This window comes from Seriola dumerili, unplaced genomic scaffold, assembly GCF_002260705.1.
Source record: "Seriola dumerili isolate Sdu_G_001 unplaced genomic scaffold, Sdu_1.0 BDQW01000116.1, whole genome shotgun sequence".
Taxonomy (NCBI): Eukaryota; Metazoa; Chordata; class Actinopteri; order Carangiformes; family Carangidae; genus Seriola; species Seriola dumerili.
This window is the reverse complement of record NW_019174371.1, coordinates 291,336-310,490: the sequence shown is the minus strand read 5'-3', so window position 1 is coordinate 310,490 and position 19,155 is coordinate 291,336. Positions and strand designations below refer to the sequence as shown.

The 19,155-nt window shown below is 41.0% G+C and overlaps 2 protein-coding genes across 2 annotated transcripts in view; one reads left to right on the top strand and one right to left on the bottom strand.

Moving 5' to 3' along the window:
* The window catches only part of astn1 (astrotactin 1), a 376,673-nt gene extending 362,142 nt beyond the window's left edge, over window positions 1-14,531 (top strand). The window contains exon 25 of the mRNA XM_022748096.1: window positions 11,329-14,531. Within this exon, the coding sequence (XP_022603817.1) occupies window positions 11,329-11,566 (238 nt within the window). The 3' untranslated portion in view covers window positions 11,567-14,531. The remainder of the gene's footprint in view (window positions 1-11,328) is intronic.
* A 1,916-nt stretch (window positions 14,532-16,447) lies between these two features.
* pappa2 (pappalysin 2) overlaps window positions 16,448-19,155 on the bottom strand; it is a 75,387-nt gene continuing 72,679 nt past the window's right edge. Inside the window, exons 27-28 of the mRNA XM_022748081.1 lie at window positions 17,401-17,486; window positions 16,448-16,469 (exon numbers count right to left, since the gene is read on the bottom strand). Of these exons, the coding sequence (XP_022603802.1) occupies window positions 16,448-16,469; window positions 17,401-17,486 (108 nt within the window). The remainder of the gene's footprint in view (window positions 16,470-17,400; window positions 17,487-19,155) is intronic.

The window sequence follows — 19,155 nt, the reverse complement described above, 5'->3', positions numbered from 1 at the left end:
AGCACCTGATGAATTTGATATTCACTGTCTCCTTTTAGCTCTGTTTTTGGTCTCCGCCAACCTCTGAGAGGAATACCCGGGTTTTTAGCTGCTCACTGCTCCACTGTGTTCACCAGCTAGCATCTGTTTCTAGCTGCTGTTTGGTACGTGATGCACATGACATGTGAACATTCCTTCTTCAAACCAAAACATACTAAACAAAACCAAAACAAAGGTAATCCTATCTCGCTAAAGCATTTCCTTCACACATTTTTCAAAGCAAACTGTGATTTGTTCCAAATCGTCTTTTTTTTTTTTTCCAGCACAATTACAAACACATCCTACAACGGCTCGAGCAGCCAAATCTCCATCGGCCCATTCAAAGCCCGGCGGTGTCCAACTCTTGTTTAGATTCTCAAAGGCTGGCAGATGTTCTGCTCCCAGCTTCCTAAGTGCTGTCTTTGATTGTAGGCGGTTGTTTGTGTGAATTAGAGTTACGGAGGAAATTCATTCAAACGGACTGAGAGGCTGAGTGAGCTTAACCTCCATGACATCAACGGGGCCATTTAGCAACACACAACCAGGGAGGGCCCCAAATTTCCCCCAAACTCAGGATAAGTACCCATAATGTAAAATTGTAGCTTAATGTTTTATAAACAGAGCCATGTGTCTGATATAAAATATACTTATAAACGGCAGTCTGTGGTGCATGCTTTCTCTTTGGCAGGTGAAACTGATTAGCCAAGGCTCCCTTAATTCTCTCTGTTTCTCGCTCTGTCTGTGGGTTCCCCCGCCCTAAATGAAAGGTTGTTTTTAATAGGGACCATGCTGGAAAGAGTTGATGTAATTGAGGGAGTTGCTTCTGAAGTGTTCCATTAAAATACACTTAGATTAACAGCCCCCCAATTTAGTTAAAGGGAGGGGTGATTAATGTTAATAAAGGCACCTCAGAGCTGGAAAAGCAGTAGAGAAGTGCATTCAAGGTGAGGCCTAGCAACAGGGGAAGGAAGTATAAACATGTTTTGTTTAGCCAAGTCATCAAATGAACATTAGACTTTCCTGTGTATCTGGTTTGGTGTGAGGAAAGAGCCCGAGTTGTATGCTGTCTATTGTTACCCGGCGAGCGGGCGGGCGGGCAGGCAGAGGGGTTGATGGCCTCACAGCTCCACCGCGGCGAGTCTTGAGCGCGCTGACAACTTCTCCCGCAGCGTCAAACGGTTTGTTTCTCTGACGTTATTTGACCAGTGGGAAAAACAAATGCAGCAGATACAGGGCTGCACGGACGCCAAGACAAAGCACTACTGATATCATTTTAAGCAAATGAATGGTAATGCAAAGTTTCTGACTTTTCAAGTGTCCAGTATTGATGTTGGCCCGGTTTTGTGAAGCCAGCTAAGCCAGTTGTTTGTTGGTATAAAGTATCACAGCATAGTCAGTGGGATAAACAGCAGGCATGTGCAGAGATGCTACTATTTGTTTGACCGACGAAATCCCTGCAGGTTTGAGAATTTACTGTTGAAGCGCCTGTTGTTTTTGCTGTTATCAGTCGCTGTCTGCTCGTGCTTGTTGTTGTTTCTGTATTTCTTCTTCTTCTTCCATAAACGTCTCAGTGTCAGAAACCATGAAACCCACGGCAGCCAAACAATCCAGATACTGTAGATCTGAATCCTTACCCACTGCTCATCTACTCTGTCTGCCATTACTACATGAGTAACCAGGTTATACAGTTGCATTAAAAGGTATACTGGGATAGCTATGTGAACCTATGTTATATTTACACCTATTACCAGATTCCCAAAAGTGCTCATTCAGATTTAGTATTAACCAGTTTACCCATGTGCCCTGCTACAAAAGGTTCCCTAAAACCTGACAGGTTAGAATAAGAAATATTCTGTTAGAGTATTCTATTCTATGAAGTTTCTGCAATTCTTTTCCACCATTTGGGATTTTGTTCTCCTTAACCCTCAATCTAGTCATTACCAAATTAGGCTCGTTGTGTCACTGGACACCCATGACAACAGGACAAATGTTTTTCTTGGTAGTTTTGGCTGATGGTACTCCGATCAGTTTTAGGATGTGGTGCATACCTGACAAAAGAAGCCAGTAAATTCTCTGAGTCATATAATCAGAAAACTTAACACAGGTCATCAGATTTTGGCCCTAGTGTGTCACGCTCAGTTATTAATTGTAGTCAGAAATGATTGTCTATGACGTGTTTCCAGTGAAGGTCAGAAGAAGAGGTGATTTCTAACTCAGCGTACCAAATTTCATTACATATTAAAATGTGATTCAAGCTGCAGCAAAAACACTCAACTGTAGTTTATATGTTAAAATGTATGAGGTTGAGTACTGCTTTGACAGTATTGATCCTCATCCACATCCAGCAGTGTGCATACATGATTCAGTGAACTGAATATCTTTATTATCAGACCAGTATTGGATGTCACCTTTACCTGCACCTGATGATGTTTTTAAGTAAAACCCCCTTAAACCAGTAAATATGCCATGTCCTTTCTTTGAGGTAACTTTACTGTTACAGCAATGGTGCTGGTAATGCAATTTCATCACATTAAATGTCCCATATTTTACACTTTTCCTGTGTTTTATCTGAAGTGTTGATCCATAAGAAGATATATTTGTGGTTTTAAGAACCAAAAACCATCTCAGTGTAGTTTTACATCTCCTCTCTCAGGCTTCTCTCAGGAGCTCTAGCAACAACAGGTCAGTGAGCCAATCAGAGGAGAGGAGGCTCTGAGCCTGATTGGCTGACTGAGTGACTGAATAAAAATATAGCAGATTTCAGGTAAACACGCAGAAAAACCAAAACCTGCAAGGTTTGGATAGTGGGCGGGGCTTGGGGCATGGCTGAGAGCAGCGACTGCTTTGTTGTGACATCACAAAGTTACAGGAAGTCCTGACGGCTGGTTTTAAGGCTCAGTTTCTGAATACAGGCTGTGTGCATTTCTCTGTGGACTGAGGCTTTGATACTTTCACAGTATTAATATAGAAGCTAGAGCTGATCTATAATCAAACAACATGTGGACAGAGACCTTTATACTTGATGGGACCTTTACAAAGATTTATACTGAACTTAAATAACATCCACAACAGCACAATCTGCCCCAACAGGAGACAGCCCTCGTTCTTCATAACAGTCCATCTTTAAGTCTATTTTGTTTGTGGTTTGTTCTTAAATCACCGTTTCGTCGGCCACTTGAGAGGAAATATACTGTACCTGTCCCACCCAACAACACAGATCTGTGGTAACAGTAAACAACAGAACAGACACACACACACACACACACACACACACACACACACACAGTTTCATCTTTCCAGACCAGCTGAACTTGTTATGAAGAGAATTCCCCAGTGTTTTGTTGTTTTTTTTTGTTTTTTGTTTTTGCTGCCACAAACAATAAGGACTAAATAAACTAGATTTTCATTAGCTAGTCAAAATAGAGATAACGAGAGCTCTGCACAGGCTCGGGCTCAATGTAAACTCACAGCGGCCAAGTAAGCAATATCTGGAAACAAATGAATGAACAAAAGTGGCTTTATCTTTCTTGTGGCAGCAGATATTCAGATCTGCTGCTTTTAGAAACATATCGAATCGCACTGACGAGACCAGTTGGCACCCACCGGAGGACATTTTTGTTGCCTTTTTTTTTCATGCAGCATCGCGTGATGTTTTAACTCAAACCATAAACTCACCGAACGGCTGTCTCTCCAAGGCCTGACACTTCTTCTCCCGAGGGCCAGACCTTGTCATCGCCATGGGAGTACCCATCATTTAAAGGCACGCCACTTGGCTGTTGACTTAGAAACGCTAGATGTTTTGGCTGGGCTGAAAGCAAATTCTCGATCCTGGCCATCGCAGTCCTGACCATGTCCTTGGTTGGACTCTCTGCCCTTTGATGAACTGAAAAAATATTTGATTTTTTTTCAATTTTCTTTTTGTTTTTACATGACAGTCTCTCTAATCAGAGGAGAGCTTGCGATAATAAGTACTGTTATGGTTGGAATTTCTCTCAGGAAATCATAGTCATAATCACAGCAGACTGTTTACTTTGCTCTCTGACTTTTTATAGTCGAGAGAAGGACAAAAATACACACAGTTAAAATAGACATGCCTTTCAGCTGCCGGCCCACCACTGATTTACTGCTTTCTGTGATATTGAATAGTATTACATACTTGGACATATATTTCCGGTATAAAAAAACGTCCCATTATCAAAATCAGCATTCTTTGTTATGAGGTTATTTAACAATTAAAAGCTCCTCATCTGCCCTCAGAAGAACACAGTGCTGCTTTGTTTGACTGAGTACCATCAAATTAGAAACGATTTTTCCACAGAAATATTTTCATAGCAGAACTGAGCTAGAAATAGACAAAGACTGAAGTCTAAAAATTGATTATTACAGTATTATTGGGAATGTAGGGATTAGAAATACACGTACATTTGTCTGTGGCTAATTTTACTCTCTGCTCTTAAAAATATGAGAATAGAGGAAAATAAAGGGAAAAGTAAATTCACCAATATGAGACAGAAGCTGTCACATTAATGATCTTTGTCTACTGCTCTTACATATTTAATATTCCAACCCTGTGTGCTAAAAAAAAAGTACATTTAGATATATAGACTAATAATCAACAGCAAACACATTTTGAATTATTTCAATTTACATAATAATTCCAATGAGAGATGTCTCCTTACATTTAATACAAATACCACATTTAAATCAGTCAAACAGTGAAGAAGTTTAATTTTATTTTCAACATTAATGGAAATTATTGCAGCTGCTTTCACTCTATACATCTTACTGATATTTGACATTTTGTGGTTAAGATCTGTCCAGATCTGTAACAGCAACCACCCACCGCTACAGTTATTATTATTAGTCTTATAATCATTATCATTGTTATTATCGTAACCTCCACCAAGGAGGTTATGTTTTCACTCGTGTTTGTTTGTTTTTCAGCAGGATTTACGCAAAAAGTACTAAACTGATTTGCACCAAACTGGGGGGAGGGACGGGGCAGTTTAGGTGTAAATCCAGTTAATGGACAGAATCCAGAATTTTTTTGTGATGTAGGTTTGTTTGACCTTGGCGTAGATTTTGTAGATTTTACTATTAATATACATCTCTTTGTGGAATCTGCATTGTGCTGTGTTCTCTTCCCTCCTGCCATCCAGATTTAAGTTGTGGTCATACTTTGGGATCAAGTTCAAAAGTGAACAGTGAAAACTTAAGTTTCTGGAGACTTCAGAAATAACAAATGGCAGATCAGTGATGTTGTAATCCTGTTTTTGAAAGCACGTAACTACAGAGGTTAGAAAAGTCAAGCCACCTGACATGATGTGAGATCAGCGTCTAAACACAAGATGCAAACGGGACGGGAACGACTGAGGCTCGGGGACAGATGGCTTTCAAAACTAATTATTAGATTATTATTATCAGTTTATTCAGGGAATGCGGAGCTTGTGCTGTTTATGTCCGTGTTTGCTGCCTTGTGCTCTTGCTGCTGATGGGTGGTCCGTGTGCTGCGTCGTACGATTGTGCGTGCGTGCGTGTGCACGGGTATTGATGTATCAGACCTTGATACATCAATGATGTTTTTACCTTCATGATTGCTCAGCCTTGTTCACCTATTTCTCTACATATCTACTCGTCTACTTTCGCTGTATATGTCGTCTTTTCCTTTAGTTTGTCACCGTCTGTATGTACAGTACAGTGTGTGTGTGTGTGTATTACATATGACTGTGCTCATCTATGTACTTGCCTGCTTGTATATGCGCAAGTCAAAACCACACAACAGTTTGGGCTGAGAGTCTCCCTTCAGGGGCGCTCTCACTGTATCTAGGAGACTATTTTCTATACGTGCACAAGGATTTATGGTGACAACCGTTGCTATTTGGAACCAATGAAATGTTCCTCTGTTTTCCTGACGAGTGAAAGCATAACAAACCACATTTTTTTTCTCTTTATTTAAAGCAAATAAATATCCAGATTTCCTCAAACCACTGAAATCTGTGGCAAAAATATTGGGAACATAAAGAGGTTTCAGAAAAATGATATGAATGACAGTATGGCAGCACACTACCAGTATCAACACAGGGCTTCGTGTCTGCAGACAGGCTGTCCGAGAAGACTGACATCATTAAAATTATTATTTCTTTCTACACAGTTTCCAGAAAACATCACTGAGGCTGTCGAAGCTGTTATGCCTCTGTCGACATGCATTTGCAAAAGGGGATGTTGCCCTGCTGAGTATCCGTACGTACGCATAACATCCAAAACACACTCCAATTCCAAAAACAATCCAGTCACTTATGCAAAGCACTTATTAGCAAAGAGGATGCTGTTTCTCGTGTATCTCTAAATGTAAATTTGTTTGCAAATTAGAGAGGAATGCCAACAATAACAGAAATATGTTTGCCTGTAAGTGCTTTGTCGATTTGAAAGGAATTGCGGCCTGTTGCAGCGGCGCAGAGTACATTCTTTTTCCAGAATAACATGAACACATACCAGGAAATATGGTGATGTGCTATATGTTTACAGAGCAGCAGTTGATTTAAAGTGGGTATAAGACAGGAGATGAAATAGTGCAGAGGAATCCGCAGGCCACAGTGTCTATATTATTACAGTGTGTCGCTCAAGTTCAAAAACACCAAAGAATTGCAGCTTATTGACAAAAATCAGGAACAAAAAAGACTTGTGGGTTATCGTTTGAATGGGTGTTTGACAAGAGGATATTAGCTTGCCACAGACACTGGAACACACAAGTTACACATAAAAAAACAGATTTTCTTGCCCACTTCTGTTGGTTGGTTTTATTTAGGGCCGAAGTCCAGATCCAAAGCGAACTGCAAATCAATCAAAGACTTCACCATGTTCCACTTATTACATTTTCTTCTGATATATTTTCTTCTGTTTTTCAATTTAGGATCAACAGTTTATTGCGTTTACGATCTCTTTTAAATAAACACACTGGAAAGATGCAGCAAGATGATATACAGGCAAATACATGTATCATATATACACTTATAATTTGTCTTTGCCTAATAAAGAAACAAAAGAAATAAAATCGAAAATAAAAAAATAAACATTTTCCAGAGATTCCACCACATATGATTCTTCGTGACAAATCTTTATTAGTGTGTGTGCCGCATGTGGCACACGCTACAGACTGCGAGGCCACATGGAGCCAGCTGTTGTGTGTGTTTGTGTGTGAAAGTTACACATTCATTTTCCTGCAGAGTTGAACTATTTGACTTTGTTAATTTGGTTGATTTTGTTTTTGTTCCATGATGGACTATCACAGTAAAACACACTCAGGAGTTTTGCTGCTGCGTCCTTACCTGGTCTGGTATGACCGGTAGCTTACGGTGGCTAATATTAGCACATTTTAGATCTGTAGCTGTGTAACTGGCGTTACTCAGTCAATCTTGACATTTTATTCTTATCCTGCGATTGTTATTTGTTGTCACAGTTACTGTTGTCAAGCGAATTTACATTGTCTCACAAAAACAGCACCCCTGTTGTTTGCAAGAAAGTCGTTTCCTGTGAGAACTGTAGATTATCCAAAGTAACAGCGAACATTGTTTCTTGAAAGAAAGCCGCTGTCATGTTTATCAAATATCATTTCTCAGTGCTGGAAACACCAAAAACAAAATCCCATTCCCCTCTGTTGAGTTGAGGTGGAGGCAGAAATCTCAGGTGTCTCAGAACTACAAAATAATATCACAACTATCTACCAAAGCTCAGATTACACTGGCTGTTCCCTCCGTCCATGTCTCCAAGGTTTCAGACTGCAGATCAGAATGGATCATAAACACTGACCGCAGCTGTCAACACATCCTCATACACAGATATGTAGTGTGGTGTCTATTCATCCCAGGTTGAGAAAAACACAGTCTCACCTTAAGGTTTGTTTTTTAGCAGATGAGGTAAAAATGTAAATGTTCAAATTTCCCTCAGATTCAAAGTAAAGTTTCACATCAGAAACAGCAAATGAGAAACAAATCTCACCAAAACTGCTAAACTGACTTTAGTTTAGTAGCTGTTGTAGAGCTTTTGATCACTGCACATTATCTTCATCAGCCCTTTTGTAATGTCGGTGACGTCACCCTGTAAAGGAGCTATTTGTAAATTTGCTATTGCTACATAGCTAACGCTAGCATAAACAGCTGTTTACTCACTAGTCTAGAATAATGTTGGCAGAGCTGTCTGCAGAGGTGGAAAGCAACTACTACTGAAGTTAAAGTCTTTTTCTTCTACTGAAGTTAGCAAGCTAGATAGCGAACCCCTGTGGCCTCCAGTCTCAGAGGGCGCATTACAACCTCTTTTCTTGTAAACGCAACGATGGCTGAAGCTCTTGTGAGGTGACGATCACCATCATCCGCTTCCAGCAGGAAACTACGTTCAGCGGCAGAGAAAACATACAAATGGCTCCTTCACTGGTGTTTTGTAAATCTCTGTAATATAATTTGTCACATACGGTACATGTAGCTGACAGCACTGTTAAATTTATCTTTGCCAACATTACCATAGTCTTTGTTCGTCATCATTTTTGGGAGCACCACTGAGAGTCTGGACTTCATCACCTCCATCACTCCCCCTGCCATCATCTCCTTTTTCATTGTCAGCTTTGTTTTCATCAATTTCACCTTCCCATCATCATTTCCGTGACATTCATCGTTACCACGCGGGCATCGGATCTGCCTCCTGACGACCAGGTGAGAGACGATGATGATTAATAGAACATGTGGCCTGCTTCCACTTGCAGTTAGAGCTGATGTGCAGGCAAAACATTTATAAATAGACAAATCTTCTTTTTTCAGCCTATCAGTGTGGTCATTAATTTCCTGTAACTGGTGCACTTTGAGTGTGTAGCCTGGGTGCTCTGATGTGTCATCAGTTCATCAGTATAATGTGCTGTGGCTCTGGTGACTCTGGTGCATCCAGCAGACTTGTGGCTTGGCAGGACGGGGACAGTGTGCTGTAAAAGTGCTGGTTTGGCTGAAGAACGAGGAGAAACTGTGTGTGGAATGAACGAAATCTCCTCCCGCTGCCATTTTCTGACTCCAGACAAACACTTGACAAGGTTTCACTGCGAGGGCCAAACAGGCTGCATCAGGCTTAATGGTTATTTATTACATCGAACGTCCCTATGAGATGTATTTATGTGAACTCTGTGCATCGTGTTACTAATGGAGATGATTTTTCAGCTGGCCTGGTTTGGCCAAAGCACAAGCTGAAGAGTTTCATAGTTTCTCCTCTACATCTCCACAGAGTTACAGCCGTCCATTAGCCTGCTTTCCTTCACAGGACCAGCTCCTCGTTTGCCACGACCATTCATTTCTTCATTCATTCATTTTTCCACTGTCAGCAGCCATTGTGTGCTTTGGGTTCGAGTCGGAATGTGTCAGTAATGGTACACCTTACCCTGCAGGCTCCTTCAGACAGGAAGCAGTGGTGGATGGGTAGGTTTTAGGTTCTGTCACACAGTGATGTCATTCTAAAACAACAGCAGAGCCACAGTGTGATTTATGGACTGTAGACAGTCGAGTGTATCTGATGTGCATCAACCTTCCTTCATACGCTTGGCAGCAGCTGTTTCCCACAGTTCGCTGCATTTCCTGGTTGCTGACTAGCTGCTAGACTTCTGTGATATTGACAACTTTCAAAAACACTTCAAGGTAGGGGGGTGTGTGACTTGAGAGAGGTATGGTTTTTATTTTGAATTGAAATGAGTGTATAGCATTCTGATACAGAAAAGGTCAGAGGAGGAAATCCAGTTGTTCGCCTCGTCACACCAGGTTACACCCGTGTTTAAATCTAGTCTTGGGAACCTAAATAACAATCTCTGAAGTCACATCAAACCTGCATGTATGTATGTGGCACTTGTCTTTTCACGCTGACAATATGGCAGTGATTAAAACGGCAGTATCCAAAAAAAAATCTGCTGTGCAGCATGAGACCCAGAAAATATTGAGGGCATAGTTCTGTTTCCTCACAGATTTACAGTTTTTCCTGGCTCACGATGAGGTGGAGATGGTGCCATCCTGATCATGTGCAAACACACACACACACACACACGCATGTTCACCGCCTTCAACCGACTCCAGAAAACGCTTTTTACAAGCAACTTTTTTTTTTTTTAGGAGATCCAGTGAATCCCGAGGAATTTCCAAAAGGACGACAATAAACTCTTCACAATTTAGTAGAATTCACCATGTGCGTTTTCACAGTTTCATGACATTTAAAGACCCACAACAAACCGTTGCTGCCTTTGTGTCACATTTAGAAATTCACCATCAGTGTCTCAAAATTTTCTTTAAATCTTCTGAATATTTTTCCAGCTGACTGAAACATTTTTCTCATTTTTTTTGATTTGTTTATGCTTCTGTCATTCTTCCAAAATTCAGATTATTTTACAGTGAGGAAGGTTCCCCCATGTCCAGAACCAAACGACTGTGTTTGATTTAACATTTTCCTGTGACGTGTTTTTTCTGTCGTTGTCTTCGTCTGATATCAAAACAAACAAACTTGAATTATTCCAGGTCTCAGGAGGATTTGTAGTTTCAAGTATGTTTGGGGAAGATGAATAAAAAAGTGACGTTGAAATCACATAAACGGCGACTTTGCGTTGCGTTAAACACTCCTATTGACTTGTCCACTGAATCCTCCTCATCCTTTCTCTCTGACTCGGATCCTCTCCATCACCTGCTGTGCACCACTTTCAGACATGAGATATTTACCGTTACAAACATCTTGTCAGTAACATGAATTATTACTTTTTTAAATGCCTGTAATAATCGGTTCATGTCTGCACTGTTTCACCTGCCCTCATGATTCACCTATTTGCGAACACGCCCTAAAGTAATCGCTCTCCGAGACGTGCAATTATGTGAATTTAGGAAACCTTTTTAAGAAGTTGGACGTACTTTGATGCCAAAGAAACAAATATCATGGCGGCGGCGCCTGACACATTCCTGCTGTAGGGAAAAAACAGACGCTCCTTGGAGGAAATTCCTTGAGGAAAATTGCAGTTCTTTTTCAGCTCAACCCTACCTCAGCCTTGTGTCCTGATTCCTTCCCAAAGTCTGCCTTTATGCCATTTTAAAATCCCTGTTATTGATATTATTGACCCAACGTACCCACGATGAAGACCTAACCCTAACCCAAGAGAATACTGCACATGTATCTTTGCCACGTTCTATTTGTGTTGCACTGGTTTTTGAATGAAAGTTGCTTTTTCTCTTCGACTTGTAACATGTTTGTGGATGTTATAAAGGTCTTAAAAGCAAACACATTAATCCTGTGTGTTGTTTGTTCCAACAGGAAGGCCAGCCTCATCCTCTCCCAGCTAGATGAACTCTCTCCGTGGTGCAAGGGCCTTCTCCAGGAGCCGAAGATCGGCCTTCGCAGGATGTCCCTCAAATTCCTGTCCTGCCGTTACACTGACACCAAGGCTTTTGGGCTGAACTGGTCGGACATGGGCCAGGACGTCCACAAGGCCTGCGACGAGCAGACGCTCACTGTCATGTACAATGACTATGGTGAGCCCAAGGAGCTCTAAAGGTATTCGGAGGTTTCAGCTTAGATGTGCACAGGAATATGGGAGATTCGTCAAACCCAACAAAGTAAATAAAAGCAAATAAAATGCAGGTTTGTTCCATTTGTTTCCATAATATATATGCAAAGATATTTTATTCATGGTGTCAAATGCTAAATATTCATTGAAATTCAATTTATTCTATTATGCTTTACCACATTCAAAAATCTAATCATAGCTTGCAGGTAGGAGAGAGTCTGATGATCATGAAGTCCATTCCTCCTCTGCAATGAAATTCAACACAAACTTGACACATTCTGCAGATGCTTCACAATAAAAGCCTTCCTTGCTTAATGCCTCATCAACTCTAATTGGGTCCTTCATTGCTGTACAAGACAAAATAATGATACATATTTTCCTTATGCATCAAAATAGTTTGGACTGAAGCCGGAAGTCTGAGAAAAAGAAATGAAGCTTTAACTGTGAAGCAGCTGCATGAGATGGGATTGTTTACTTAGCGACCGAGGCTAACTGGTTATCTCATTCATTTTAAATTTAAGTTTTATATTCAGTTGTGCCATTAAATGCAAATATCTTAGTGGGAATAAACATGAGAACATGCATTTTATTTCACTTTATTTCTTTGTTGGATCAAACAATCTCCGTCTCAAATCTTTGATACTGAAAGAGCATGCTTTTTTTTCTTCTTTTTTTTTACCCTTTATTTTTAATTGTGTAGTTTAGACCTGAAAGTCGTTTCATTTGACTTCTTCATATTCAGTGAGATATTCAGATCTGGGACATGAAGGGTTACACATCGGCTCCTTTGTGCCTGTTTAAATCCAAACTCAGTCATATCTTCAGAAATAATAAAAACTTGTAAAAGGCAACTCTTGATGTCAAAGAAGTGGTCGAACAAATCTGTAGTGATAGTGACTTTGTCGCCATCCCACATCCACCCGACAGCCTGGACACAGTGGGTTGCTTCTTCTCCTGATCTGAAATCAGTGCTTTGTTTCTTTGAAATGTTACACGGAGAGAAACTGACCCAGGAGAGACCGGACGCTGAAAAGATTCTCCACCTAGAACTCACCGTAGCTTTAGTTTCACCGGTACATTCCACTGTTAAACGTGTTGGTGGTTCACGGCGTCTGGTGCTCGTTGTTTGCATTTACTGTGAAACTGCAACACACTCAGCAGCTGGTGTGTGTGTGTGTGTGTGTGTGTGTGTGTGTGTGTGTGTGTGTGTGTGTGTGTGTGTGCTGCTTAACTGTGTGAGGACAAGCAGTTCTCAACTATCACTATCTCTCTTTTTTTTACATATTTTGAATGAATTCGGCCTCACGGACTCGCGCTGTGTCTCGAATCACTTACTTCAGTCGGCACACTCAGAGATAGCACACGGTGTCACAGTAAACTCGCAGGTGTCCTCCTTGAAGATACGTTGGAGGTCAAGTCCATTTTTTTTTTATTTCTATAGCACAAAATCACAAGAGAAGTTATCTCAAGGCGCTTTTCAAATAGAGCAGTTGTAGACTGTATTATACACCATGAGCGAGCGCTTGGCGACAGAGGCGAGGAAGAACTTCGAGCAGAGCCGGACTCAGGGCAGGCGGCCATCTGCCCTCTCCGGTTAGGTCCCTCCACTTCTGCTACGTAACCAAGATGGCGACCGTTGAGTGTGAGAGGAGAGAGGTGTCCATCAGTTTGCCCGTTTTGAGTGCACCACCATCGTGCACTCAAAACGGCGAGTGTGAGCTCAGAAGTACGTGAACTGAGACGCAGCTTCATACTTGTTTTTTGTCACTTAGACGTGTTGAACCGTTAATGCAGTGACAGATACGTGAGGACTCGTCATGTAGCGACGACGGAAACAAAGCCGGTATTTCACAGTTCCTCCGTGTGTCTGTGAGAGATAACAGATAATAACAGAGGACGGTCTTCTGGGAGTTATTTTAGCAGGACAAACATTCAAAATGAACCTTGTACATAACATTATCATAACGTTTTAGCGATATAACCTGCTGAATGTAGTATTGATAGTTTAGCATTTGTAAAGGAAGCTGTTTAAAGGAGTTTTTACTAAACGACAGGCATCACAGTGCGGTTCATTATCTCTACATGTTCAGTGGCACCTGCCGAAAACATTTGACAGTATTTTCTTTTATCATTTTTTTTTTTTTTTACAGTTTTCACACCAGAACTAATCCAACCAATCAGCTCTGTTAAAAGTGATAATTCTGTATTAAACCTGCGAATTAACAGTGTCTTAATGTTTTCCAGCTGCTTCTCTCTGTTTAAACTTCATCCAATAAAGTTAAGTCTTTAGAAAGATCTTTCTGATCACTTCCACTGATACCGTGTTTATTGTGACTATATTTTTTATTCTCTTCATGTGTCATGTTATTATTCTATGTTACTTTATTACAGTGCGGTGGACATATTGGAGATTGATGTCAAAGAAATCCAAATGCATAGTAGTTGTTGATTTTTTTAACAAATCTCATATGTGAATACTAAAACGAAAGCTTGTAGATTTTTGTATAAGCAGCAGAGTATTTCATAAAAGCATCACATTCTAGCACAGCACTGGGTTTTAATTCTGTATATAAATGTACAACAGGTGATATTTTACAGCATTTCTGTGTGCTTTAGTAGACGCAATATTGTCCTGTAATATCTGCTGTGTAGCTCGGTCTTTGTAATCAGATCAATCCACTGATTCCAGTTTGAAAGTAACAAGCAGAAGGTGTCGCTTTGATCTGACTGTGATTCAGTCACTGGTTTAAACTGGACTCAACGTTTGTCATCAGCTGCGAGTGACTGGTTGATTAAAAGACCACGAGATCATTTCATCTAACACAATGGCACAATAACAAACAATTACTGAGTGGAGATGTATAGGAAAACGAGATGGAGATCTACTATCTGCATGATATAATTCTGTCTATACTGTATGTGGCATCATAAACTTTTTCACTTTGGTCTTTGCTACTTCAAAGAACAATAAAGAATATATTATGAAAAGTGGCTGTATAAACATTTCTGACTGTTTTTCAGACGCTCATGGAGCCTGTCAGGAGTCGGAAGAAATCTTACTTTTTTAATTCACGTGTACGGAGTTTTCCTCGATGAAGATACGGGCACATCCTATCATCTATACATATCTACATATCTACATATCTACATATCCCGCACGCTGCTCTTTTCTCAGCATCGTGATTCACTCACAATCCAAACGGCTCGGCCTCTGGATCTGTGACTCCTGAGGTGTTTGGATGATCAATAAATCATGATGCTAACCAAGAGCAGTGTGCCGGATATTCTTCTTTTCAAAAGTGATGCGTAGACAAAACATGAACACCCCAGTATTACCGTCATCCTACGGTAGCAATTAGGAACTGAAGGTACAGGTTGTTGCGGTTACCGTGGTCCCGACCCAGACTGTGAGCTGGAGACAAGCAGTTGGTTCCTTTATTTATTCCTTCAATATTACATATTATATTACCATGTGAAGGTGATCCCATTCATTCCATTTGTCCCTTCAACATGTGCGATGCTGTGAACTGAAGCTCCTGAATTGATGCATATGCAGCTGTAATTTATACTCTTTGTGAACCCAATGTATTATTCGCTCCTTCCACTTCTGCAAATAGTTTGTTTTTTTTTTCCCAAATTGAAGCCTGTTTTTATATTACACAGTATATTACCACACAGAAACCAGCTGAATGAGTGCTTTGCAAATAGGAGGAGGACCAAGGAGAAACAAGTCCACCACATGGCTAAATCTAATGTAACAAAGACACAAACAAACTTTATAGTCACAGCGATAAAATTTCAGACATCCGCAGGCCTCTGGTCTCCGACAAGCTCAGAGAAAATGTTGCATCTACTCAGATTTCAAAAGGTTAAGTTGAAGAAAACAAAGCCGAGGCAGAGTTTGATAAACAGCCAAGACACATGTTAAATTGTTCCTTTTCCAAAAACCGTGGAAGTATCGTACCTCCGCAGTTTCTGGGCTTTAATGTTTAGTAATTTATTAACGGTAGAAACACAACGCAGAGCGCGCACAAATCCTCCTTCGGGGTGATTCAGTTATTCTGTCATTTCAAATTAAAAGCCAGCCTCTCTCTGTGGGGTTATCCAAACACACGTGCTCACGCACAGAAATCCACACAGGCGACGTCCCGAGCCAGTGAACGTGAATCAAACAAACTGCCAGGAAACAAATTATAGGGGTCAATATAAAGTTGCTATTTATTTCATATAGAGTATAAAGTACTGTAAAATATCACAAAGAACATGAGTACACTTTTATAGATACAATATTTGGATGGGATACTTGGGATTTCTTTCTAATGGATACCAGAACCTTTCTGACACACAAACATGCAAGCAGGAGAGAGCTGACGTCCCGTGCTGAACTTCACAACAACTCTTTATATTTTTGGCATCTTTTCAATTGGACTCCTTGTTGACTGATTTGTGAAGCAGCCTGACATCTGCTCCTGCTGTGGAAATTCATGATATTTAAGAAGTTCCCTTTTGACATTATGCAGTTTGAATTGTACTCTGCTGTTTGTTGGTTTTTGTTTTTTTTTCCAATTAGATATGATGTTAGATACGGATGACATAACTCATCCAACAAGATTTTTGTGTGTGTGTGTGTGTGTGTGTGTGTGTGTGTGTGTGTGTGTGTAAATACAATCGTCAAAAAAAAAACAAAAACATGTCACTTTTGGCGAGCCCTGTGCACATGCTGTGTGGTACAAATAAATGTCTGTATTACTGGAGTTGAGATATAAATAGTGTTGACTTGTGCGACTAATACGTGATCTAGTAGATATGTTAGGTGATCCAAATATATTAGTCTATACATGTTAGTCTTTACAGATATGTATCCTCTTACAGCTTCATGTAGAAGGATCTGGTGCACGATGATGAAGATTATACGTCATGTCAGTATTAGTATCACTTTTCTTTTTTCTTTTTCTTCTTTTTTTTGTTCTGCCATGAGGACAGAGGGGATTTGGTTTTGAGGTAATATTTCTGTGTAGTGGAATAGAAATTAGACGCCGCTTCTCCTTTGCCCATTTGGCTTTGATTTGATCTGACTAGTCCTCGTTGGGTTTTTGAGGAGCCTGTCATTCAACTTGAGTGAGAGATGTGTTTTGGCTTCGGTGCGATTTAAACGTGGTGCTGAAATAATTCTGTGAGACGCTAATATAGCTAACTGGATGCTACAGCGAACACGTTAAGCAGCAGTAGCCCTTACTGTAAGGTCTGTGCATGTCCTTAACAGGCACAGCCAGTTCTTTTGGTTTCTTTATCCCGAGGCTAATCAAGTCCAGAGAAGTACTTGAATCCATTTACAGTGATTCGATCCAATTATGATGACTTGATTTGTACAGCAGTGGATAAACTGCCTTTTAACCTCATTTGAACTAGACCTCATGGTTTTCTCAGTCGGTCTCCTCATTTTCAAAATGTCATTTTCTCAAACGCGGCAGTCAGGAAAACCCTTAACTCGTTAACAGGAGAGGAAAACACTGTCCATGTGTGCAAGTTATTTGGCTGCGTTCAACACAAGAATCAGATTTTAAACCATCATGTCTGGTGTGTGATGAGCAAGATCGCTTCTGATAAAAATGAAAATGGCCTTTTATTGTATGAAGTCTGATTTCAGTCGCATTCTTCACATTATAAAATGTTTAAAAAAAAAAAAAAAGAATGTTTTTTTTGTTTGTTTGTTGTGGTGTGTAGTCTGCGGTTCAGCTTCTTTCATTCCTCCATCTTATTGCATTCCTCCTCCTCCAGCTCCACCTCCTCCTCCTCCTCCTCCTCCTCCTCCTTCCAACTGCTTGGCTTTGCTCTTATTCTCCTCGGCGTCCGGATCACGGCAAGTGCACTCATCCTGATTGCAGTCCGCCCCAAACTGAATGACCTGTCAGTGAACAAGCACAACATTCAGCACTCGGCGTCTCAAAGCCGCTGCGGATCTTTCAATCTGTGGCTGGATTCAAACGCGACGCGACTTTTTCAGGCCCGTCTGCTGGATAAACCCGGAGAAGACGCATTTCATTCGGTTGTTTTCCCGGTTTCAGACGGTCTGAGATCAAATCTAAAAATCTAAAAATCAGTACGTAAAGTAAGTAAGTGGAACAAAAGCACAGAGAAGAAGTATGAAACGCAGCAGGGTAAAAGGAAATATTACATCAGGACTCTCAGTAAAATTAGAGTCACTAAAATATGCACTAGTTGAGGGGGCTTCCCAATAGGGTTGTTACATTTCAACTGTAGCAAAGAGTACAACTTTGAATGGCAAAAACAGACAATAAAAAATAAATTTGCTTGAACTGGCCGAGCAGCTAGTGAACAGTTCTGTGCTGAAAGGTAAGTACCACTTAGTAACCTGAGAGTGGTCTTAGTAGACTTGTTGTATTTCCTCACAGTTTCAAAGAGAACTCCTACAGCCCCCCGGAGGCCGATAAAGTGCATGATGTCAAATGGTTCAACGTGGCCTTTGAATGGCGAGAAACCTTGAGGGTCTTCGGGAGAAGGAGGGAGGAACGCAGCGCCGTGGAGGTGAACGGATGAACACATGTTAAGAATCAACAACAAGAGGCTGCCAGCTCTCGTCTAGGAAGCGAGCCATCACCACAGGTTGCAAAATAAACTCTGGTGCCCCGCGAAGCAGTCTGTTGCAAGAAATGTAAACATTTGCTCCTGGAGAGAAGGAGTGAGAGGAAGATTGAGAGAAAGAAAGGGAGAGGGAGAAAGGAGAGTGGGAGGCAGAGAAAGAAAATAAGGATGACAGCGAGCGAGGCGAGAAGGAGAGTGGGAGGTAGCAGCTTGTCGGCCTTCACTGCTGATTGCTCTCGCTCTTGGAGGGAGAGAGAGAGAGGGGTGATGGCGAGGTAATAGTTTCGCTGAGGGCTCTCGACGAGGCTGCAGAAGGCCCGGCGTCACTTAAAACGCCAGCAGTCCCATTTAAGACGAACTGACGCAGCCATTAAATGTTTCCTTAACAGCTTCATCTTGACTCAGCGGTGCAGTCACACAACAGCCCGAGCAGCACTCCGCCTCTGATGCCTCCTAACAACCTCTGGAAGGAGCGAGGGGGGCTTGTTTTTGCTTCATCCACAGAAACAAAAGCCAAGTCTTTTGGCTGTTTCCGAGTGTTTGGATTAGTTGCTTCCCTGCTGTTTACTGCAACATATTCATGAACCCAATTCATGTGAAAGGAAAGGTTTCAAAGTAATGAATTCAACCTCGCGAGCAAGCAATCAAACCCAAACCTACAGGGTTCGAATAATAATATATAAAAAAAAAAAAAAAAAAAAAATCATGTCCTCTTCGTCTTCCTTCTGTTCGCTCTTTGCTGCTTTTAGTATTTTGGCTATTTGTCGGACTAGAACACAGACTGCAGTTAACAAATCAAAGGAAGACTGTGTTTCCATAGATGGTGTGGCAGCTCCCATCTTTTTCTTCTGGAGCTTTTCCCTGTTGGCCAATGACTGAATCCCACCTGAATCATCTCTCGTGTATCGCTCCTCCCTTGTCATCGCTGCAGCTATCCCTGTAAATAAAACCAATACTGCCTGAGCTCCATA